Source organism: Armigeres subalbatus, chromosome 2 (genome assembly GCF_024139115.2).
Source record: "Armigeres subalbatus isolate Guangzhou_Male chromosome 2, GZ_Asu_2, whole genome shotgun sequence".
Classification (NCBI taxonomy): domain Eukaryota; kingdom Metazoa; phylum Arthropoda; class Insecta; order Diptera; family Culicidae; genus Armigeres; species Armigeres subalbatus.
Genome location: NC_085140.1, coordinates 375540627 through 375566664, shown reverse-complemented (window position 1 = coordinate 375566664; position 26038 = coordinate 375540627). Strand labels below are relative to the sequence as shown.

At 41.6% G+C, this 26038-nt stretch overlaps 1 protein-coding gene across 2 annotated transcripts in view; it reads right to left on the bottom strand.

Moving 5' to 3' along the window:
* LOC134213111 (probable nuclear hormone receptor HR38) overlaps positions 1-26038 on the bottom strand; it is a 430825-nt gene that overhangs the window by 11267 nt on the left and 393520 nt on the right. For both annotated transcript variants that reach the window (XM_062691724.1, XM_062691723.1), the window contains one exon: positions 10717-11000. In XM_062691724.1, the coding sequence (XP_062547708.1) occupies positions 10717-11000 (284 nt within the window). The remainder of the gene's footprint in view (positions 1-10716; positions 11001-26038) is intronic.

The window sequence follows — 26038 nt, the reverse complement described above, 5'->3', positions numbered from 1 at the left end:
ACAAGAGTCGATTTCGCGTCTCGAGCTCATGGCCGCGGTCATTGGAACAAAGCACTCCCGGACAGTTAGCGACTCTCTCTCATTCAGCATTGACAAAATTGACATTTAATGTTTCTACCACTCCGATTCTCGAGATGTGTAATATGCTGGCTGAACTCCGATCATCGTCGTTACACTTCTTTCGTAGCGTGTCGAGTCAGTGAAATATTGGAAACTTCGGCACAGAATCAGTGGCGATGGGTCCCGTCTAATATGAATGTCGCAGATGACGGAACGAATTGGGGACATGTCTTTGGGATCTAGAGGGTACAAAGGACCAGAGTTTCTATGGATAATGGAAGAAGCGTGGCCGTCCTAATTACCCAAAGGCAGCAAGTCCGATATTGAGTTACGTTCACATCTGCTAACCCACTTCGCCATACCGGATCCAGCGATTAACGTCTCCAGCTGGAAGCGGATGTTGAAGGTTGTCGTACTCGTACATCGCTTCGTCGTAAACTGCCGCTTGAAGATTCAGGAGCAGCCTTTTCGTTGTGGTTCCCCTCCGTCGGGGGAACTACAAGATGCCGAACCAAGTGCCGAACGCTATTCTTCGGAAACCGGTGACCCAACGAAAGAAATGTATTCCCGTGGATGGACGACTGTGGGCTGATGAGACTGCGAGGAAGAATAAGTGCATGTGCTTAAGCAAAGGAAAACGCCACGACTTCGATTACTTTTTCTCGGGACCACCACACCATTAAACTCATAATTACACACTACCATAAAAAGTACCACCACCAGAACCATGAGACCGCTATAAATACGCTCCGACAGAAATGCTGCATACCACGACTACGTGCGACCTATGCAAAGGTACGCAGAGATTGCCAACATTGCAAGAATCAGCACGCCGTTTCTCAACCCTCAATTATGGCCGACCTCTCACCACAGCGCCTTGACGCTTTCTCTCGCCCCTTTACTCTCGTCGGTGTGGACTATTTCGGCTCGATAGAAGTCGTCGTTGGTCGCAGAGTAGAGACACGATGGGGTATGTTAGTCACATGTCTGATACCCAAGACAATTTTCAACGATCACGCCACCTGTTTCATTGGCGCGAGCCACGAACTGAGGGATGCGGCAAAAGCGTTCAACCAAGACGACCTAATAAGAGAATTGGGCACACATGAGCGGCAGCTGGGAACGCCTGGTAGGGATCGTGAAACGGAATTCGATGGCAATCCGACCAATCGCACAAGCCCATCTATGAAGTTCTACGAAATCTGTTGATCGAGGTCGAGAATACAGTAGACTCCCGTCCGCTGACGCACGCACCAGTAGACAATGAATCCGCTCCTGCGCTTACATCTAAACACTTTCTCTTGGGATCGTCCGACGGTTCTAAGCCCCTTCGTGGCCTCGACAATAGTGGAACTGCTTTTCGTCGAACCTGTCGTATGTCTTAGAAGCTGGCCCATCATTGCGTTGCCACACTTTTTGAAATTTTTTTTCTCGATTTTGAATATTTTTTAACGGGGGACCCTTGGGAAAAACAATGATTTTTCAATAATTCCGAAAGGCAATGTCCGATCGATCAACTTTCAATAACAAAAGGACCGCATTTCCCGTCGAATGCAACTTGTTGCGAGTAAATCGGATAATGTTAAGTTCCAAAAAGTATGTCTACAAAATTTGTACACATATACACACACCCTCCAGAAGTAATGCTGGGAAATAGTTCCTGGGGAAACCAGGGTATTAGCAGAGAGGGTAGCTCAAGTAACCTTCCGCTATTTGAGTGGGTTTAGTGGGTCGACCTTCTGTCAACCTCACTCTCTGAGTGATAATTTCCGGTGTCTGTTTGCAGATTTGCCTTCATCACTCTATATAAAAAACGCGAAAGGCAAAAACAGCACCCATCACCTTAATTCGTCAAGCTGAGTCGATTGGTATATAATGATATGGGTCTCCGAAGTCAGAACCTTCCATTAAAAAATTGGTTTTGGAGCGATCCTACAGCTTTTACGTGTATTTAGTATACTGGGCATAATCGCATATTTGTCCCATATGAATAGGAAGTACAGATATATGCCATATACCACATCCTTATACCATGAGAATGGCAAACAACTGCTCCGTTACTAGCTTTTGTCAAAAAATATGGACGGTCCAGAAAAAAATGATTTTAGGTTAAATGCAGTGAACTGTCCCTTACTCCATCGAGTTAGGGAGGTATCGAAATAGTGAACACATTTATATTTGGCCGAGAAGTTAAAATTTGTTTCCTTATAGAGTGAAGTGAAAAATGAAATGTTCGAAGTAAATAGTGAACAGCGAGAACTGAGAAGTGAGAAATGAGAAATTCGAAATAAGTACAGAGTAATGATAAACGAGTACTTAAAATCGGAAGTAAGTATTGAGTAGTGAGATGTGTGCAGTGATATGCAGTAATAAAGTGAGAAATGAAAAATAAGAAGTCAATAGTAGACGAAATAAGAAAACCCAGATTAATCCACTTAGCGGTGTTGGTGCCTTTCTCGTGCGTTAAAAAAATACTTATAGCTTCTGAGCCCATATTGCGATCCGGCCAATTTTCAATGGACCAAATTCTGCGTCGAATGCAACTTTTTGCGTGAAATCGATTGATGGTCAGTGGTGGAAATCTGCGAATCTTACTCACAAAACAAGAAGTAGGCAATGCAAAAGACTCGCGAACATTTGTTTTGCCTTTTTCTTGCCTACCTACTACTCGCAGAGAAAACAAAAAAACGAACCCCGAAAAATGTTCGTGAAGCTTCGCGAGTCATTCGGGTTAATTTGCTAAAAGTCATAAAACAACATCGGAACTTATTTCTCACTGATGTTCGAGCAAGAACACAATTGTTTATTGTTATTGTGTTTATGTCAAGTCAAATCTATTCATTGTATTCGAAGTAATCACAAAAACTCGCGACCGTGTTTTTACTCCCGAACAAAATACAGCCCGGCTTTTTGTTTTTGCTCTGCCCGTACTCGCGAACAAAACAAGCGCCAGAAAATGCAGGCAGTAGATTCGCGCGAGTATGGCATTTTTGGTAGGCCCAATTACACTCTTTTCTTACTCGTGAAGCGAGTATTTCCACCACTGTTGATGGTCAGTGCAAAAAAATGTGAGCTAGACTTTTTTACACGCTTTTTTATGACAAAAATATTTTGGCCGTAACTTCCAAGCCCATAGTCCGATCCGGCCAATTTTTAATAGGAAATAATGGTGCAAGATACTGCGTTGAATGCAATCTGTGCAAAAAAGTGAGCTAGACTTTTTTACGCGCTTTTTTATGACAAAAAGTATTTTGGTCATAACCAAGCCCATAGTCCGATCCGGCAAAATTTCAATGAGAAACAATGGTGCAGGATACTGCGTTGAATGCAATATGTTGTGAAGAAATCGGTTGAGGGTCAGTGCAAGAAAGTGAGCTAGACTTTCATGAGAAAAAGTATTTTGGTTATAACTTCCAAGCCCTTAGTCCTATCCGGTTAATTTTCAATAGAAAACAATGGGGCAGGATTCTGCGTCGAACGCAAACTGTTGCGAGAGATCGGCTGAGGGTAAGTGCAAAAAAGTGAACTAGACTTTTTTAAGCGCCTTTTTATGAGAAAAAGTATTTTGGCCATGACATCCAATCCCATAGTCCGATGCAGCCAATTTTCAATAGGAAACAATGGAGCAGGATTTTGCATGGAATGCAATCTGTTGCAAAGAAATCGGTTGAGGGTAAATGCAAAAAAGTGAGCTATACTTTTTTACGCGCTTTTTATGAGAAGCTTTCCAAGCTCATAGTCCGATCCGGCCAATTTTCAATAGGAAACAATGGAGCATGATTTGCGTGGAATGCAATCTGTTGCGAAGAAATTGGTTGACGGTAAATGAGCTCTTATGGTGCGCACACACACACACACAGACATCACCTCAATTCGTCGAGCTGAGTCGATTGTTAATACCATTATATAACACTATAGGTCTCCGGGCCTTCTATAAAAAGTTTGTTTTGGAGCGACCATCTAGTCTTTACATATATTTTGTATACGAGAAAGGCAAATAGAAACAAAAGAGAAATAATCTCACTTTTTACTTCTTGTTCTCCGGTCCTCACTTCTTCCTACCTCCTTCTCACAACTCACTTCTTACTTCTTACTCATCACTTCTCACATCTATCTACTGACTACTGTCTTATAACTTCCCATATCTCACTTCTGTTTTGTCATTTCTCACTTCCCACTACTCACTTCTCACTTCTTACTACGTACTTTTCACTTCCTATATCTCACTTCTCCCATTTCACTTATATTTTCTTATACCTTACTTCTGACTTCTCATTTCTCACTAATCACTTCTCACTTCTAACTTTTCACTACTCACTACTACTTCACACTTCGAATTTCTCACTTCTAACATCTCTCTCCTCACTTCTCATTTCTCACTTCCCACTACTCACTTCTCATTCCGCACTTCTCACTTTTCACTTCACAGTTCGAATTTCTCACTTCTCTATATTGATTTCTCACTTTTCATATTTCACTTTCACTTTTCACTTATAACTTCTTATACCTCACTTCTGACTTCGCATTTCTCTTTTCACTTTTCAATTTTCATTTTTTGGTAATTATTTTCACTTCTCACTACACATTTCGCACTTCAAATTGTTCACTTATTTCATACTTCCCACTACTCGCTTCTTACTTGGCACTTCTCACTTTTCACTTCTCACTTCGAATTTCTCACATTTTACTTTTATCTTTTCACTTCTCATTTCTTACTTCTAACTTATTATTTCACACTTCTCACTTCTCATTTCTCCATTTTCGCTTATCACTTCGCTTATTATCTTCAAGAATCCACAAGCTGCAATGAAATGCTAATTAGCTGACTACTCGGACTCCCAGAGATTTCCTTGGTCTTAGAAACCTTTTGAAGTGTAGGTGGTATGTTGCTTTCCATCATCGCTACCGAGTAAGGGTATGCGATAACACACTTTTTCCTAACGAAACGAAACGAAATTTAAAATGTCTATGTAGATTCGGATCGAAACGGAACGAAATATAGATTTCTTTCGAGACTTCGAAACAATACGAAATCAAGGTTCATTTAATTCGAATTTTTTCGAAACGAAATCAAATTGTAATTTTTTCCGCGGAATTTTAATTGAATTGGTTTTACATTATGTACGCAATTCGGATTTCACTTTTTCGAAGTCGAATAACTGTTTCTCTCTAAAAAGCGTTAAAAATCAATTTGCAGGAAATTTATTGTTTACACAAGCAAGAGTATCCATTGTTCTATGCGACGAACGTCAATTAACGGTGTTTAACGAAGGAGAATAAAAGAAAACTTACGATGATTCAAATGGATGATTCAACTCAACCATGAGTTTTTAGGTGCTGAGTTGATGCGTTTCAACTCACGATTGATTTGAATCATCCATGAGTTTTGAGAGTTTGAGTTTTTCCCAACACTGGTCCTTAGCATATGAGAACAGCTGTTATGGTCAGTATGTGCTGAAAGCAATCATAAGTAATTAATTTTCAGCAAGATCTTTCAACCCGTTCTGGATTTTTTTTTTTACAAATTCCATGCGAAGATCTAGAAATGCCCACAAATCTGCAATATTCCTTACATATTGTGCAAATAGTCAAAGAAGAGCTTATTAGCTTGATTAACTGTACACATCGTAGTTGCTAATCATTATTGGCCGAGAAACAGCAAATATGCACAGCTCACCAATTAAATAATATTCTTGGGATACGAAAAAGTTATTCTTATTGTATACTTGCTTCGGAGTTTCCAATTCATGACCAATAACGATGCTGACCACGTGCTTATAGTCAATTTAGGATTAGGAGAGAAAAATTAGGTTAACACTTATTGTTTTAAGAGACCGAGGAATGCTCTGCATCTCCGTGAGCGCTACGGGCTTGGAATCGTTGGTTAGTTGAGAAGGTAATTCATGTGAAACCCCTTGGTAAGCGACAACATATTTATTGTAAACGAAGTTATTTTGTAAAGTTTTGAAAACAACTTAACAATTTTTTTCAGCGGCGTAGGAAATTCCACGGAATTCCGTTAAATTTTGTTTGAAGCTAATTTTCTCTAGCGAAATTTTTGTAATTTTACGAAACGAAACGAAATCAAGAAATCAGATTTCGCCATGCTCAAATTCCGCGAAATTCCGCGGAATTTCGTTTCGATCCACCTGAAACTGAGGGGGGGTCCCGTAGCGTAGTTGGCTACACGTTCGCCTCATAAGCGAATGGTCATGGGTTCGATTCCCAGCCCCTCCACCAAACCCTTGTCAGTCGCCAGAAGCGCAGTCCGTACGGTGGCGTTTTGGGGAACACGCCTCACCGACACGGCTGCCTGATGACGACTGACAGACCTGTTCTTCTCGGAGGCATTCCTCCAACGTTCTTCGATTAATGGCAACCGAACAAAGCAACGATCACTGGATTCACCACATGGACAAATGAACACAATGGACTCACGATGATATGGACTGGCAACGACAACAATAACGATTTATGGACATCTAAAAATAGATTCTGTGTGGACTCTGCACAGCAGAGTATCACAGTAGCGGTTAAGAACACAGAGTGCCTGCCAAATAAATATACGAATAAAAAAAAATCCACCTGAAACGAAATTTTTCGAAATACCGCATATGCTTACTACCGAGTAGTGCTCTAGACTCGATATTACAGAATTCTGGTTTCAATATCATTTTCATTATACTTTTGATAAAGCCGAATAGTTTCACAAACAGTTTCAAATGTTACGTGAAAAAGCTCCTGCATTTTAAATAGCAGGCGATATTTTTTCATGTTTTACACTAGAATAATTATACATGAATTAATGAAATGAACACCTGGTGACTTTTTTTCCCGATTTTTTGCATAATTACAAGAAATTCCCGACTTTTCCCGCATGGACTTTCGATTCCCGCATATTTCCCGCTTTTCCCGATTTCCAGACTCACTGGCCACCATAAAAAAAAACAACTTATTCAAAAAAAAAACTTTTTTGTCCATAATTTCTCCATTATGATCTATAATGCAAAGATACATATTGTTTCTGCTACTAAATGCTAAATAAAAAATCTCGAAAAAATCTTTTTTGAGATTATCGACTTTCTCGTATTATTTTCAATGATGGAACTTTTTTTCACACTTTTATTTTTTCCCCATAGCCACATTGTTTACCCAAAACATAATACAATACCAAATTTTCAAAACGCTTTATCTGCTTTTGTAAACAAAGATTCAACCGTCGATTTTTCGAATCTGAGAGCACTCCGAAGCAAACCAACACCACAGACAAACAGATGTAACAACTCGAACATTTATCTGAAAAATCCATCGCCCAACTCCTCTACCACCATCTTGCGAGCATGTTACACGAAACAATGTTTCGTATGATATTGTAACAAGGAGGCGCTGGAGTGAAATGTCAAACTCAAAGGATTACGACACTAGCGCCTCTAGCTGTGAAACGCACAATCGATCAAAATCAAATTGATTGTTGAAGTCATGGTCGATGATAATTTCTCTAGTATTACGTCTTTTTGTCTGTGCCAACACTATCAACACATAGGCGAAGACTTCCGCTACCTGTGAATGGCGTTAGTTTGCGTGGGAGTGCTCTCAGATTCGACAAATCGACGTTTGAATGTTTGTTTACAAAAGCAGATAAGTCGTTTTGAAAATTTGGTATTGAATATATCAACGAATTGTTAGTTCACAATTTTTCTATCATTAAACGAAGTTCCTATTTTTTTTTAAATTTTGCGCAAAACGTGCAAAAATCTCAGATGCTTTACTTTACAATTCTTCCATTTATTTTCACTATAATCAACTTTGTTTCTACTTGAAAACTTCTCAAGAGTGTGAAAACAAAACACACTTTTATATGAGAAAATTATTTTAAGCTTCTAGTGGAATGTATTCACTTGTCATAAGACGAGTTTGTACTATTCCATTCAATTCTACTACTTCCATTCCATTTAATTCCATAAAGTAGTGGAATTAAATGGAATAGTACACACTCGGCTTATGACAGTTTTTCAACTGTCTATCATTGAGGGGTCTCCACTAGCCTAGCAAGCAAAGACGTAGGATTGCCAATCCGGAGATGGCGAGTTCGATTCTCAGTCAGGTCTAGGATGTTTTCGGGTTGGAAACTTTCTCGACTACCTGGACACAGTGTATCCATTGTACTTGCCACACAAGATACATACTCAATACTCATGCGATGGCGAGCATAGAAAATATTTCAATTATAAACTGAGGAAATGCTAATAGAATACTAAGTTGAAAAGCGGCCAAGTTAAAGTTGGAATGTAGAGCCATTGAAGAAGAAGATCATTGAGGAAATGACGCTCTAAAATAATTGATCAGATGAATTGATATAGCCGATGTGCAAGCCATGATGACACTGTACCACGTAAAATTTGCGTCGAAGGAAGTTCATGGAAAAGTAAAAGTCGAAAGTTTGTGATTGTTCGCCGAGAGCGTTTGTGCATTTGTTTCGATCGAAGAAGATCAATTTCCTGCGGGCCCACGCTTCTGCGAGGGAGGTCAAACCGATGATGACTAGCAGGTTCGCTTCACCTGAAGAAGCGTAAGGAACGCGGGTACAGACCTAAGCCTTTGTTTACGTTCGAAAGTCGATTTAGCATCATCGATTGGCAGGGATCTCGATAACACAGGTAACATTTGATTGATCTGATTTTATCACGAGTACAACGAGCGAGTTTGTAATATTGTAATTGTTAACCGTGCATTGGCGCAATGTGTTAAAAATTCAATATTTATTTTTATATGATAGACATTTTTACATAAGGCCAATAAGCCTAAAAGATACCAAGTTGTGACTCTCATCGCCTAACACAGAAGAATGGCTATTAGCTATAATGGGCGGCCAGCTCCTCCCGCAATGTCCGATGATTGACGTTTGGCTGCGTCGTCGTGAGATGTGTGGGAGATAAATTTCCCAGTCACGAAAATTGATGTGCTCATATGGAAAATAGCCATTTTATTGGTTTTTAAGTGGCACTGCTGCCGATCGTGTGAGCCCATATGCATGCAATGGATCGCTACCAGCATTATTTATGATTCAGGTGGCATCAATCGCTCGCAAATCATAAGCGCCAACGAAAACTGCATTCGAATGTTTGTAATCGATCATCATCTTGGTAGGTACTACCTTGCAAGTCACCTGTGAGTTTCCACTTAAGAATGGCTTGGTCAGGACGTGCCTGCGTTGGCAATGCAATTAGAAAAATATCAAAGAGCCCGAAAAGTCTAAAAGGTCTCAACACGAAATTCTGTCATTTGCAGAATTTTGCACGATGACACATCTTTATTACGAGCGATTGCATTGGAACTTTATAGAAAGCTAAAACAATGGTTTCTTCCCAACTCATGTGGTAGATATGAAAGTGCGATTAAAAGGCTCATTTTCCCATCATCGGTTCAGGTCGTATGTCAGAAAGGTGTCAAAATCTTTCGCCTTCTGTTGAACAGTCGAATGCCATCCACCGAGAGGGTGACCTTCCTCCAGGGGGCAGCGAATATGATGATGACATGAAGCGATGGGGACGACGACGTTCCCGAGAAGATAACGTCGGTAGCACGATGCTTCAATATCTCATTCCGATCTGGGGAGAGTTTGGGGGACAGCACCAGCGAGCGATGCCGTCGTATCAATTATTGGTCGGTGATATTGCCGAGATGAGCAAGAGAAGATAAATGGATAGCGAAGTAGTCGCATACTTTGGGTGATGGCTGGTAATGTGGGCGATGATCGACGAGCAGTTACAGTTTACCGATCCGTTAGTAGTGATTCTTTACAAAATGTATGTTCCATACTTTTGGATATAATTTTGGTTTAATTGGAATCAACTTGCATGTAGTCAAAGGCCTATCATTTAAATTGAGTCAGATTGATTAATCACCAGCTGTTTAGCAGGCGTACAAAGTACGTACAGTTTTCGTTGGGCTGATAATTTAGTACGAATTTTGTCAATAAGAATTTAGAAAACACTATTACTGAGAGTTCGATAGATGCCGGCATCTTCTTGGAAGGCCACGAACACGCGGGCTACACATTTATACTAACTTTCCTAATGACACGTGGCGATCGTTCACTAAAAATAAGCTCTAACAATATTTATTTAAATTTAATAATCTACATATACGATGCAGAGGTTTAAACCCGCGAAAGAACGTAACTTTATTAGATGATTCCATTTGATTTGGATGGTTCAATTCCGCAATTGATTGGGGTAGATTGCATTTGTTTGTAATGTACTAGATTTTGATTGGTATTGTATATGAAATAGATTTGGATTGATTTGTTGAGTTGTGGATAGAATTCAAATACTTCGGAACTTCAAAGGAAGATTTAAATCGTTTTTATTTTTTTAAATTCAAAGATGCAGTATGTTGGAAATGACTTTACAGATATAGATAACATTTTCAATGAATTATTATCTACGATCCAAATCATGATTTTTGTTTTGGTTTTGTCCTTCTCCTATAATTTGCATTTCATTAAGTTGGGTCTTTTTTATATAAATTCATCAAAATATTCCATTTAGAAAATATAAAAATTTCATCTTGTTTTTAGCCAGTTGTAATATTGAGGTTGTGGGCGCTGTTTGGATATCTCATATTTAAGCTTTGCATCAAATCCTGAAGACTCACCTGATGTTGCAACAATAACATGCTGGTACTACTCCCACTGCTTCCACTGCCACTGCTGCCACTTCCGCTACCACCTCCAGAAGTACTGCCGGCTAGTTTTCGCAACGAACCGCTGGAACTCGCAGAATGTGAAGTCGCTGATCGCAGACCTGAGCCCAGTGGCAGTATTCTCTTGTCGTCCGACGGCGACGCAGGCACGGGCGTCCTGGGTGACGTCGTCACGGGCGGGGACGACGGAACGGCACTCGGTGACGTTACAACTTGCGACAGAAGCTGTGGAGCACCTGCAAAGAGACGCAAGCAAACATACAAAGTTTGAACATAGTCGGACGGAAGAACCGGTTCGGTTTTAGTGTTTTATAAGACGCGAATCGAAGGAAATGAATTTTATGGCGACCATAATATATCATAATTCACGCTGCCCGCGGAGTGAGGGCTTGTTTCTGTGATGGATTTCTATTGTCACATTCACTTCATAGAAATTATTATCGACTATCGGCGATCACACAATCTACATATTTTAACATAACTTTGACAAACTCGATCCTGGTGACGGTAGAGTTGAACTCAATGATTGGTTCATCAGTTTTCAAACTTTTCAGTGGGGGCCTACCTCCAATGTAAAATTTCCAGAAACCGGACCGGACCACCAAGTGAGAGCTTGGATTATTCTTGTTTTTTGTAAATTGATATTTCACAGCTCTATAATCGCGTGCTCGCAAACTCTCGCACAAAGACTGTCACTCACGGCACGTCCGAAATTCAAATAAAATCATCGCCTCCAGTAGAACCGGATTGATGCGCTCTCGTCGCGAAATTTAGATTGTTTTCATTTTTCGGGGGGAGTGGTCTGTTCGCTTATTCGCTTGCTACATTATCGCTGATTTGTCAGCGATGGGATGGGTATGCCATTTGCATACTGTTCCGCGAACGTCATAACGAACTAACAGTTACGTGCGACTTTAATGCAGGTGGTCAGGGCCGGTTGTGGGTTGATTACTTTTTACTAAACTGTTTAATTGTGCGTATATATTTTTAACAAATGATAAAAACGACATGCAACAATGGTGTCTTCAGCAAAGTGCCTCAAAATTAAATAAGGAACAACTTTCTAGAACATCGTTCAATGCTAAAACTGGAAAAACAGAAGTTTCATTTTTTTCTCAAGATGTAATGACAATGGGACCCTTTGACTCTATTGCTACACATATCAAAATAAGCTTAAATATGATTACATACGCCAATTTTTATAATCAATGGCGGAGTTAAGCTGGGCGACGATGGGGCACGGGACGCAACAAATCGAACATTTTTTATCATCCGGAAAGTCTTTCGGAACTTTCCTTTCCTTCCCCTAACGGAAATATATAAAAAAATCAGATGAAATATCCGAATGAACTCTAAGAAAAAATTCTTAATAATTACTGAAGAGATTCCCGAATAATTTCTGAAGGAATATCTGAACGTTGTTGTTGATAGTTTTAAATCATTGCAAACGTTTTGATTCGGAAGTTTGGATCACCATCAGGGCTCGAAATTAGTCAACCTGTCTAATAGATTGTCAAAAGAAAACCGACAATCCTGATAAAAAAACAAAAAAAACCAGACGAAATCTCTTTCCTAATAAATTTCGGGAGGAATGTTCGAAGGGATTTGTAAAGCAATTTCCCAAATCCCGTATAAAACCTATGGGATTCGCAACTATAGGAGTATAGTAATACCGCAACTATTGGAACACGGCACCAATAATTAACGGATTAATTTCAGGCAACAAAGACGAATCCTGATAAAATTTCAACAAAAGGAAAATCAATACAAAGCTACTTCAATACTGTTGTGAACATTATATCGAAATATCGTCAGAAGTTCTTTTAGAAACCCCTTGGAAATTTAATTAGGGAATTCTTTCTAGATTTCCTTTTGAAATTCCTTCAAAAAATTAGAACTAAATTTTATACAGTTTCAGTAAAGAAATTTATGCAGATTTTCTGAATGAATCCCGGAAAGAATATTCAAAGGAAGTACTGGGAGAATTCTATAAATTATGTAATTCCTGTAGGATTCCTGGAGGTATTTCCAAATGTATTTCGGGAGAAATTCCAGAATGAATCCTTAAAGGAATGAATTTCTTAAAGAATTATAAAAGGAATCCACGAAAGAATTTCCAATGGACTTTCCAAACAAATACCTATTAGAGTTTTCATATAAATAGATTTCTTTAGGAATACTTTCAGGAACTCCTGCAAGAATTCCTTTAGGAACATCTGAAAGAGTTCCTTTGGAAGTTTTTCCGAGAAATTTTCCGGAATTTCTTCCGAAAATACGGACAGTAGTAAAAACAAATCTGTTTATTTGGAATTAAGATTGCACGCATTGCAAAAACAAAATATCGGGATTGCAGTCGATCCATCATCATACTTCATCGGATATTCTAATAATTTCTCCAGAAATTTCTTAGAGTCTGTCTCATTTGGAGAATTAAGCTGAAATTAAACTCAAAAGTGACATTTCAATAATTATTGAATAACCCTGCTCGCAGAGCAAGATTACTTTTGAGCGATATTGAATCATTTTGCATCGATGTCTTATTGGAATTGATGGGTAGCACCTGCCATTCTTATGACCGGGTTATTTGCTTATTTTCCAACAGTCACTTTTAAGTTTTATTCTCCAACTGATACTGAGAATTTCAAAGGAATTTCCAAATAAAATTCTGGAGAAATTCCCGGTTCGTGAAAGAATTTCTGAAGAAATTTTCAAAAATTTCTTAGAATTACTTTCAAATGAATGTCTTGAGGTGTTTCCAAAAAAATATCTGGATTGAACTCCGAAGAAATTTCCGGAGAATTTTCTAGACGAATTTCCAATATAATTCTTGATTAAATGTCAAAAAAAATCTTGGAGAAATGTAAGATTTTCGGAGATTCCTCCAGGGTTCCTTTGAAAATTTCGTTCTGAAATCCCTAAGGAAATTCCTGAAATTTATATCAAAATTGTTGTTTTGTGAAAATATTCCAAAAACTTCCTAGAGATTTCTCTAAATAAATAACTACACAATTTCCAGGCAATAAAATACAATTAAAATTTTATAATGTTTGAAACTGTCTGACTTTTTTAAAATTGATTTTTCGCTTGCTTGATTATCCCCTCCAATTACAGTTCATATCAGGTATCAGAATGTCGGCTCAGGAGGCACATTCTCCTCAATTTGGGAGATTTGTGCCATCGCCATCACTAGCCTTTCTCATCATTTAGCTGACGAAAAAGGAAGTGAAAAGGGGAAATTAAGAGGAAGTGAAGTTGGAAAGGAGAATGGAACAGGTTTCTGGAGAAGGAGGATACATTCAATAATACATACATTCAATACATTTTGTAAATCGCAATGAAACGCGAAGCATAAAATATACTGGATAAGTCACACAATGCGAATGCATATAATATACCATTTATAGGAAAGCCAATTATATAGGCTTATACGCATTAAACTAGGGAAGAGAGGTGCTACAAAAACACTGAGGACGTAACAATGGACGAATGTCAAAGACGAAACACACAGTACCCTGTGAAAAACGCATAATGCTAATAAATATAGGTGAAAATTTGTTAAAAAAACAAAGTAAAAAAACATTCTCATAAACCCAACCATAATGTAACCTCAAGTTGAGATTAAACAAGAGTAGCAGAAGCCGAACGTCAAAGACAAGACACAGAGTACACTGTGAAAAATGCATCAAAGCGACTGTGTGCCGCTTCAAAAGCACAAGCCCAGGGATTGCCACTGGCACATCAGGGTTGATACCAGTAAGGCCCTGATTATGGTATACTGGTTGCGTGTTATTGGACTTTGTATCTGGATATTGAAATATTGTGAACGCGAGGGCTGGTAGTCTGGTTATTCTATTCTCTTAGTAAGGCCGGGTGACACCGACCTAAAACGGCGAAAGGGCTAATGGTCAGGCTGTCTTCCGTCTCCTAAAACCGTGGTGGGCCTTGTAGCACGCGGTACAATCCTGTGGCTAGTAGCTGAGTGGGAGTAGGCTCAGATGCTCCTTCCTGACTAGCGCTGATCTGGCTCTGAACACGAAAGTGTCAACCCTCGCATGGTGTCCCTGCATGCCGCAAGGTATGTATAGATAACCATGGGATCGCGAAGGCAACTACACCAGCAGGATTCGACAGCAGCCGCAAGGGGGACCCAACAGCAATGATTAACCCAACAGCAAAATCAAAAACTTCGAAGGAGGGAGGTGAGGCGAATGGCGACAAGGAGAACCCTTTCGCCAGGCGCAGTGGCCTTGATCGGTCACCCCAAAGGTCGCCGGGGGGAGGCGATGGCGGAGGCCGTGGTGGGTCAGACGAGGTGCCGGTTGACGTCAAGATGGACGGCCCCACTCTGACCAAGGTCATTAACTCGGTGATGACCAACCATGGGGAGGATGGAGTCCAGACCATGGAAGTGATTACGGACATATCGGACGTAATCATGTCCTTCCTGGAAAACCGGGTGAACTATAGTAAGGACTTGAAGCAGGCCGTACTGACCCTTTGCGCTCTAGTCGTGGAGGCGAAGTCGGAATGGAATTCCTTGCTGGAAGCCAGTAAGGAGGCGGAGCACAAGATCCAAGAGAAAGAGTTGGAGATGAGAAAGAGTTGGCGGTTAGCCAAGCGGTGAAGGCCTTGAAGGAGGCTGAAGCAAAGATTCGGCTCCTTACAGAGTGGAAGCAGCTGGCGGAGAGCCAGAGTGCAGAGCTTCAACGGCGTGTGGCAATCAGCGGTGCAACTCCTAAGCTAAGTAAGGTCACGCAGGAGGCGGACCTGAAAGTAGCTAATAAAGCCTCGGCACGGAGCGTCGAGAAGGTCCGAGTGGATAAAACCGAGAGGAAAATGGTACCTCCCCCTAGGAAGATACCAGAGGATCGCCGGGAGGAAGACCTGTCATGGACAGAGGTCGTGAATCCAAAAAAGGCGAAAAGAAGTCGTCAGCAGGTCGCAAGGAGTGCGACCAAAGGTACGGAACAGGTCACCGCTAAGAAGGGTAGAGCCCGTGTGAAAAAGGGCGCGCCTTCCAATGGCAGCGACAAGCGGAAGGACAGAGGCGAAGCGATCATTGTCAAGACTGACGATAAAAGCTATGCCGAAGTCCTAAAGACTATGAGAGGCACCGAGAAGCTCTCTAGTCTAGGAGGGGATGTCAACTGCATCCGAAGAACGCGCAAAGGCGAGATGATTCTCGTCTTGAAGCGGGATGCTACTCGGAAGAGTTCCGAGTATAAAAAATTGACGGATGAGGTCCTGGGAGACGGGGTTCAGGTTAGAGCCCTGTGCCCAGTCCTGAATGTCCAGTGCAAGGGCATGGATGAAATAACCGAAGCCGGAGACCTGGTGACGCACTGAAGGAGTAGTGCAATGTCGAGATCCAGGAATCCGCGATTCGGTTTCGCAAAGGTTTTGCGGGAATGCAGGTTGCCTCATTCCAAGTACCTATGGCTGAGGCCAAGAAGGTGCTGGATAAGGTAAAACTCAAGGTGGGCTGGTCGGTGTGCTCGCTGAGCACAAGCCAACCCAATCAGGCCTGTTACAGGTGCCTTGGCCACGGTCATAAGTCCTATGACTGTAAGTGACCTGACCGTAGTAAGCTGTGCCGTAGGTGCGGAGCCGAAATCACCAGGCTCGCACCTGCCAGGCTGCACCGAGATGTCTGATCTGTCCACACAGCTAAACTTGAACCACTGCGAGGCGGCCCAGCTGCTGCTACAACAGTCGGTTATCGAGTGTAAAGCTGATGTTGCTTTGCTGTCCGACCCATACCGCATCCCTGCCGGGAACGGCAGCTGGATTGCGGACGGTATGGTGGGAATCTGGACTTGTGGGCGATACCCCATCCAGAAGATAATATCTTCTCCCGACGATGAGGGCTTTGTCATAGCAAAAGTAAACGGTGTTTACTTTTGTAGCTGCTACTGTCCTCCTAGATGGAGTGTAGAGCAGTACAATAGGGTAGTTGATATTCTTGCGGCGAAACTAACTGGCCTTAAACCAGTAGTTGTAGCAGGTGACTTCAATGCGTGGGCAGTGGACTGGGGTTCCCGGTTTACTAACGCTAGAGGTTATATCCTGCTGGAGTCACTAGCGGTATTAACCGTAGTTCTGCTGAACGAAGGTCAAGTGCCAACGTTTAGAGGATCGAGCGGTGATTCATGTATCGACGTCACCTTCTGCAGCGCAGGATGGACTGAAGAACCAGGACGGATGGTCCACGAGGGTCATACTTCTAGCGACCATCAGGAAGTACGTTTTATGGACGAGTATACCCGGAAAACTACGACGAGAAGAGGTGGTGCATAGACGTGGAGTATTCCAGACAGCGAGCAGAGCTCTGAACTACGAGATTAAACGTAGCAAGCGAGACTGATTTGAACAGCTGTGCAGGGTGGCGAATGACACCCCATGGGGAGATGCATACAGGATAGTGATGTCTAGGACCAACAGCACACCTCCTGAAAGATCCCCAGAGATGTTAGCCGGAATAGTAGAAGGATTGTTAAACACGCCATTCTTGCCGATCCAGATATGTTCAGGAGCTGTCTACAGAGATGCATGGACGGAGGAAACTTCCCAGATCGATGGAAACGGCAGAAATTGGTGCTATTACCGAAGCCTGGCAAGCAGCCGGGGGATCCTTCGGCATACAGACCAAATTGCCTACTTGACACAGCCGGGAAGCTGCTAGAGAGGGTCATTCTGAATAGATTATCGGCTTATACAGAGTGTGCTGGTGGCTTATCCAGCAACCAGTATGGCTTCCGTAAAGGCCGTTCTACCATCGAATCAATTCGAGCGGTAACGGATACGGCAAAGATAGCGAGAGGTTTAAACAGAAGAGGTATTAGGCACTGCGCGTTGATTACACTTGATGTAAAAAAACTCGTTTAACAATGCTAGCTGGGCAGCAATTGCTGACTCCCTGCACTGCCCATGATCGCATATTTGTAACACTAGCATTTTTGTTCATTTTGTAAAAAGACTGTGAATTGTTCACAAAGCTCAATTTTCTGCATTTAATCCCACAACAGTAAAATAGGCTTTACTATCTTGCTTATCTGTGGCAAGCAGGAAATGATTGGGTTTGTGGGGAGGGTTGACAAACGGTTTACAAAATCAACCAAAATGCAAATGTTACAAATATGCGATCATGGGCAGTGCACCGATTGAGAGCTCCGAATTACCTGTGCAGGGTACTGAAAAGTTATTTTCAGAACAGGTTGCTGTTATACGACACGGATGCTGGTCAAAAGTCGATCGTAGTGTCTGCGGGTGTTCCACAGGGATCGATACTCGGACCGGTTCTGTGGAATATTATGTACGACGGAGTATTACGCTTAAGTCTCCCGGCCGGTATGAAGATTGAAGACCTCGCGGATGACGTAATGCTAGAAGTAGCAGGTGACACTCTCGACGAAGTCAGACTGAAGACTTCATACGCGATTGGCAGAGTGGAGGAATGGCTCAACTCGAGACGGTTGTCCCGTGCACACCACAAGACGGTAGTCGTGGTAGTGCATAATCGCCATGGGTTGCATCAAGCGAGGATAAGAGTAGGGACCTGCACAGTAACCTCCGTGAGGTCTCTCAAGCATCTGGGCGTGATGATCGACGATAAGCTCAATTTTACGAGCCACGTCGATTATGCATGTCAGCGGGCTTCATTGGCGATAAAATCTTTATCACGAATGATGTTCAACAGATCGGCGGTGCATAGTCAAGTGCGTAGGCTGATAGCTGGCGTAGCATTGTCTATCATCCGTTATGGCGTGCCGGCATGGGCCGTAGCACTAAAAGCCGAGTACAATGTAAAGAAATTGATCAGAGTATACCGGCTGATGTGCCTACATGTCGCGAGCGCATATCGCACCATATCATATGAGGTGGAGCGCGTTATAGCTGGAATGATGACGATTGACATACTCCTAGAGGAAGATGTGGAGTGCTACAACAAAAGGGACTTGGTGAAAGTGCGACGTGTCAAGAGAGCAGCCTCGTTGCTCAAATGGTAAAGAGCATGGGACACCGCAGTCAAAGGTCGTTGGACCCACAGACTAATTCCGGATGTGTCCAACTGGGTTGATAGGAAGCATGGTCAAGTCAACTTCCACCTAACACAGGTGTTGTCTGAACATGGTTGCTTTAAAAAATTCCTATGCAGGTTTGGCTTCGCTGATTCTGCGGAGTGTCCTGAATGTGTAGGTGAGGTAGAACCAGCAGAGCATGTGATGTTCGCATGCCCGCGATTCGAGGTAGAACGCAATGTCATGCTGCTTATTAGTGGTATGGATACAACCCCGGACAACCTCGTCGAGAGGATGTGCCGGGAGGAAGCTATATGGAATGCGGTGAACACAGCATCTCAACAGATTATGTCGAAACTGCAGCGGTGGTGGCGTCTTGAACAAAACCAACGTGTGCAGTAAGGGCACCTGTGATGCAGTGGACACTTTGCTCACCCCGACAACCAACATGTCGCGGGTGGGCTGCGGGGACCTCAGTATGTATATATAGAGGTCATTGCAGTCCATGCGCGGTGGTTGTTGTCGGGGTGCTCGTCTCCAAATTGAGATTATGATACGGACCGCTAGGTTACTATCATAGCTTGCGATCGACGGGTGGTGAGGTAGCCACCCTTGAAGTCGATGTTGTGTGTATTGACGTCAAGTGCGTTAGCATAGGCGTGGGCGTTCTTGGTTTTTGGTTTTAGGGTTTTGGTTTTAGTGGGTCGGGTAAGAGTTACATGACATACCCATCCTCACACTACCTGAGTTATCTCCTCAGGTGTCTGGTTGCAGATTTCCGTTTACCCTTGCTCAAGAAAAAAAAACCTATATATATAAAGGTGACAATTTTGTTGAAAAACTAAGTAAAACACATATTCATAATCCCACCCTTATTTAACCGCAAGTTGAGATTGAATAAGAGTAGCCGATTATCTCGGAGAAGCAAAAAGTCAACTACGCCATAGGTCCGGTTAGTGCAGCGAGGGCTAAATACTGTGAAGGGGGCCGTTTGCTAATTCTTACTACTGACGCCAAATTAAAATTGAACCAATTACGCAAAAAATGCTGGTGCCCTACAATTTCTAGAATTCTGGCACCGCCAGTGCTCCTCATCATTTTTGTATTATTGGAAAATATTTGAAATAATGAACGACAACTTTTTAACGAGAAAGCAAAAGCCGACCCTGTCTACACTGCGCAACGGTGACTATAATACGAAAGAGGAGGAATTACGAAGGTAAATTCAATTTTAACGCTTTGGCTACCCCGTTGCTGGCTGGGCGGAAACAATTCTTGGGTTTTGTTCCGATACGGTTTACGCTTTCATTCTCGCGTTTTGATAAATGGGTCTGATGATAGCTATCTTGATCGTTTTTACTACGTAGGAAAGTATGCAACCGTTGTCCCCTTGGGACTATAAAAATCAGTGACATTTAACAGGTTTATTACGAGTGGTTATGATTCGTAGCGAAAACGGTGTCTTTAAGACGTGTGAAGTGGAGTTTTCAGGGGACTGATTTTAAGACACCTATATTTTAGTATTATTGGTACAGAGCCCAATAAAATACTATTTTCATTTATAACCTTTTTTCGAGCCTCCGGGCATCGTATAACTCTACAATCATCTTTCGGTTAATTAATTATTTCTTACCTCTATAACCACATCGCCCATGCTATCCAAAATTTCGCTTTTTTCAGATGCCACACGCCCCCAAACGGATTCACTCTAGATATTTATATACTGATCCCAGTGCAGTCACTGCAGACCTCAAATTAGTAAATTTCCGATCGCGGCGATTCCGGACCAGTTCACCCTTCTCGCAATGCTGATCAGTATGCTATTAAAATCTCGCGTTTAATAAGATAAACGAATTATAAATAATTATATAGTGGGCTACCACTACTGGTCTGCGTTTAATCTGGCTTCGTCATCCTCTCCATTTGCCGCAGTAGTCGCCAGCTTCAACACCAGTAGCATCGGAAAGTAGCCTGTGGGTAGTGGCTACCGGAATTTCGCTCATGAAGGTTTTCCGTTGTATTCAGTTTTGCAATTGAAATACCTACTACAGGTGTTAAGTAAAATGTGGCTTCATGAAGAACGAAAACATTTTCATTTTGTATTAATTTTTTCCTCAGCTCAAACTGCTTCAGCAAAGTTGTTACTCTGTTCTGAAGCTGCCAGAGCTAGTTCACCGGAAAAGTGAAACCGAAACCGACAGCGATTTTTTATTCGACACGGCGACTATCATTTCCTTCTCGCTGTTAACAATGTCATCGATACCGACACGTTTACCAGATCGCATCGTCGCGTTGCCATCATCGGTCGTGGTGTTGAAAGCGAATAAAAAGCATCAACACCAGCCCCCTTTTATGGGATCACGAGGTATGTATAAGGTCCCCCAAGTTTGGGGAACCCAGCCTTCTTCCCTGGGCCAACCAGCTGACACCGAGCCGAGGTCGCGGCTCTGGAGTCAATTTATGCAAAAATAAATTTATGTTCCATAATCGCATTACAACCGAAACATAAATACGGCACGAACATATTTCTCCCGTGTTCTGATGCAGTACCCTTTTTTTTCAACTTCGCTGCTTGGGTTTCGATTCCTCTCTTTCTGGCACGGAGCTGTTTTGCGCTTGGCAGCTTTTCCCATTTCGTCGATCATGTTTCTGTTGTCAATTTGGTTTTATTTAAGCCTTGTGTAAATCCCATTTTCCTATCTCTTCCCAAAGTTGTTGTGCCGTTTTTGACTTAACCCAAAGTGACTTAACATTATTTCGCTGAGTAAATTTCCCTCCGCGGTCTCCGCCAGACGATCCATGGATGTACACTTCTTTTGGGCAAAGTTGTTTGTCATTGTCGTTCAGGGTTTCACTGCGTTATTTGTTTTGTGGAGACCAATTTCCACGCGCGAGGGATCAATTTCGCGATGGGCTCCCAGGTGCAGATGTTTTTTCGGCTGTTGCGCTTGCTCAGGTTTTCAGGAATGCGTATGCGTGGTGTGGCGCACTGCAGAAGAGGGACATTACGTAGGTACCCCGGCCCCGGCAGTATCCATTGTGCGGATAACCGAAGATCGTCCCACGGCTTTGATTTTCGATTTTTGTTCGCTACCTTTCCGATCGCACAAGTAGGTACGTGATGGGTGTAGGCATCCGTTATGTAAAGTTCGCTCCATCTTGATAGTTTAGGTCGGGAGCAGTGTTTTTACAAGTAACATCAATTAGCAGCTTTCGCTTTATATTGTTTTGTTCAATTGGTAAAATGGTAGCTGATTAGATCTAAATAGGTATTTTGTTTCGGTGGATAATGGCTTATTTGAAATTGCTTGAAATTTTAGTTGGTTATTGCAACAAAAATAAGGACTTCTTTGACATGGTATGTTTCAACTGGCTTTTTTTGAAAAATATAAAAGTGTAGGGTGTGCTACATTTTTAAGGTGTAAGACTAAGCGGTGAGATCTGGAACTAACAAGCAGATCATGCTAAAAATGACGAGCTTCAAATCCCGATCATTTTAGGTGAAGGGGAATTTCCCTGTCTACCTCATGCTAGTCACATGATTTACGGATGAATAAATGATAAGGGGCCCTCCTTAGCCGTGCGGTAAGGCTACAAAGCAAGACCATGCTGAGGGTGGCTGGGTTCGATTCCCGGTATAGGCAATTTTCGGATTGGAAATTGTCTCGACTTCCCTGGCATAAAGGTATCATCATGTTAGCCTCATGATACACGAATGCAAAAATGGTAACCTGGCTTAGAAACCTCGCAGTTAATAACTGTGGAAATGCTTAAAGAACACTAAGCTGCGAGGCGGCTCTGTCCCAGTGTGGGGATGTAATGCCAATAAGAAAAAGAAATGATGACATGGTCAGGACAATTTTCTGTGAAATTTCTGAAGAATTCACTAAGAAAATGTCAGAGAGTTTGTCGATTTCTAAAAAAATGCTGGAGAAATACCGAAGAGTTTGCCGAGGAATTTCTGAAAAATTTGCTTGGGAACTTTCGACAAATTTCCTGAGGAAATGATGAAGATTCTTCCAAGGAAACTCCAAAGAATTTCCCGAGTAAGTTTCGAAGAATTTTTCGATAATGTTTTAAAGAATTTTCTTAAAGATCTTTTGGGATATTCTTCATATTTCAACAAATTCCAGAATATAAAATCCTGAAAAAATCATTGAAATTTTTTTTAGGCAATTAAATGCAATAAAATATTGCCATGCCGATTCACTCCGCCGCCGGCTAAAATAACTTCCGGTGTGAGGCAGAAAACGGCGCATGCGACCATATGATTTATTTAAATAAAAACTTTCCATAGCTCATAAGAGAATATGAATCCTTTTCCTAATGAAGGAGAAAATAAAACTAGTAATGAATGTCAAATTAATTCGAAACTGATTTATCTTGCTAGTAGTCAACACTTGGATTGTTCCCATTTTTACAGAAAGCTTGTTGGTTGTTTTTTGCCGCGTCGTTCAATCACGCGCCCAATTATCATGTATTGCCCACATGGCAGAGGCAACGTAGCAGAATAGCTCGAAAAACCTTTTTAATCAAACCAATTATGCAAAATGACATTATGCCAGGGTACAATAGGAAAAAACACCCCAAATGGAAGACACTTTTGGCTTCGGGCGTACATAAATCAGTTACCCCCGTAGCGTTGGTAGATCTCTTTTTCACAGTGTGTTACGGAGTAAAATCTTCCAAAATGAGCCTTAACTCAATCCATTTTTCGAGCTAGCGCAATAAGTAGTGGTAACAAAGGATTCATCGTAACTTTACTCTGCAGATGGTCAAAAGACTCGAACTCCCCCCGTTTGGGGCTAAACTATATGCAGCGGAAGCAAATTTTCAAGCAATTTTTTTAAAATCTCGGTGCCCATTGTCCTAGGCTGAACTTATTGCCAGATAAAAAATCGAGTTAGGGGTTTAAATACGTACTAACTTTTCATGAACTGTCAATGATAGTGAGAGGAAAACATGTTAATTCTTGTTACTGAACAAACTTTTTAGCTCGAAATGGTTTTGTAGGCAAAGCAAAATCCCGGGTTTGGAGCTTCGCCAGGGATATTCTAGAAACATGGCAAAGATGTGGCTAGTGCTTCGATTCCTGGCCAAATAACAGAATAACTGTGCTGTTTTCTCAAGAAAGGAATGATTTCGTATTGATAAGGGGTGCGGGGCCCTCCTTAGCCGTGCGGTAAGACGCGCGGCTACAAAGCAAGACCATGCTGAGGGTGGCTGGGTTCGATCTAGGCAATTGCGTAAAAGTATCATCGTGTTGCCTCATGATATACGAATGCAAAAATGATAACCTGGCTTAGAAACCTTGAATAGAATAAAAGTATACAATCTGCGAAAACATGTTTGGTAGTTTTGGCCGTACCTTTGTATGGAGCCCGACCATTGTGCCATAGTGCAATAGTGTTATGTTATAGTGTTTATTATTTGCATGAAGTAGTTCATACTATTTCAAAGGTAAGATAAAGTTTAGAGCAAATCCATTCGGCCGTAAGTCATCTGGCCAAAAGTCATTTGGCCGAACGGGTCATCCGGCCGAATATGTCATTTGGCCGAATAGGAAATTATGCCTAATAGGTCATTTAGCCGAATAGGTCATTTGGTCGAATAGGTCACTTGGCCGAATAGGACATTTAGCCGAATAGGACATTTAGCCCAATAGGACATTTGGCCGAATACTACTTAAAACCGAATAGGACATTTAGCCGAATAGGACATTTGGCTGAATAGGACTTTTGGGCGAATAGGTCATTTGGCCGAATAGGACATTTGGCCGAAAGTCATTTGTGTCAATGAGTACCATTGTGCGCTAATGAGTGTTCGTAAATGCACGTGTGTACTATATTTATTTATTTCATTTGCCGTCAATCAAATGTAGACCAATCATACTTAGTATAATAAAAACTTATCATCTAGTCTTTGTGTAGTTCAGTCGTTAACTTACTTGTCTAGAAAACATGACATCATTCTATTGATTGGGCCATTTCTGCCATAGTTTGTTCTTGAATTATTGATATAAAATAGACTTCTATTTTGCCAAAATGTCGCTACCATCCACTCTTTGTGCGATAACATCGTTTATAAAAGCTATCATTGAGAATTCCCTGCGTTTTTTGAGTTCTTGTAGGCAGAGATGTCCTACTCAGATGGCAAAAAATCTGCTCTTTTGTTTTTCACATTTTTTTACAATTAATAAAATTCATTCTGTGAGTGCAACTAATAGATGGATATTTGAGTTTTTGAAATGTCACTTCAATCTGACAAAATGGTGCACTCCAAATACACGCGGGCGTGCGCCAAGCAATACACCGGCGTGGATTACAATTATCACAATTATTGTATTACAATTAATATGAATTAATATGCCTGTTAGTGCCCGTAAGTAATTATAAATGCAATTGAGTGCCAGCGAGTGCTCGTGGTTGTCAATAAATTACTGTGAATTCCAATGAGCGTCAATGAATTATTGAGAGGCAATGATTAGTCATGAGTGCAAATGAGTGTCCGTAAGGGATAATCAGTTTCCATTAATGAGCTGTTAGTCTCGTGAGTGCAAGTGAATGAGTTGCCATGCTTGTGAGTTCTTATGAGTGGCTGTGTGTATAAATCAATGCTAATGAGCTCCCGCGATTGCCCACGGGTGTTCGTAGATTATTACTATTGATTCTTCATTAAGGGGAATTTTTAAATTTTCAGTTCTCACTAAGCTCGTTGATGCAAATAAATGGAAATGAGTGTTCGTTAGAACCGTGAATACCTATAAGTGTCAACAAATGGCAGCAAGTTGCTATGATTGCCAATAAGTGACGGCGAGTACAGGTGGGTTGCGTGAGTGCATAGGACTGTCAATGAGTTTCCGTAAATGCCGATGAGCTTCCTTAAATGTCAGTAAGTACCAAAAGTATCAGTGAGTGCTCACAAGTGTCAAAAAGCATCTATGAGCTGTCCTTAGTAGTGCTGAGTACCTGTGAGTTCTGTGCAGTCTTGCAAAATGTCGTGACCATCACCAGATGATCATATATGAAAACAAAAACCACCACGCTTTCAAACGATGTTCTTTACTGACAATCACTGCAAGCGCATCGTGACATGTAGAAGCTGACACGTGAGTACCTTAGGTAAGCGTGACACCCAGATTGACAACCACAAGCTGAGAGCCATAAAGAGCATCAGGTCGGTCAGCTGACAAAAGTGCAGGTGAGCACCGTTATTGATTGATTTTGTTGTCGTTTGATTGGACTGACGTCGTTTTA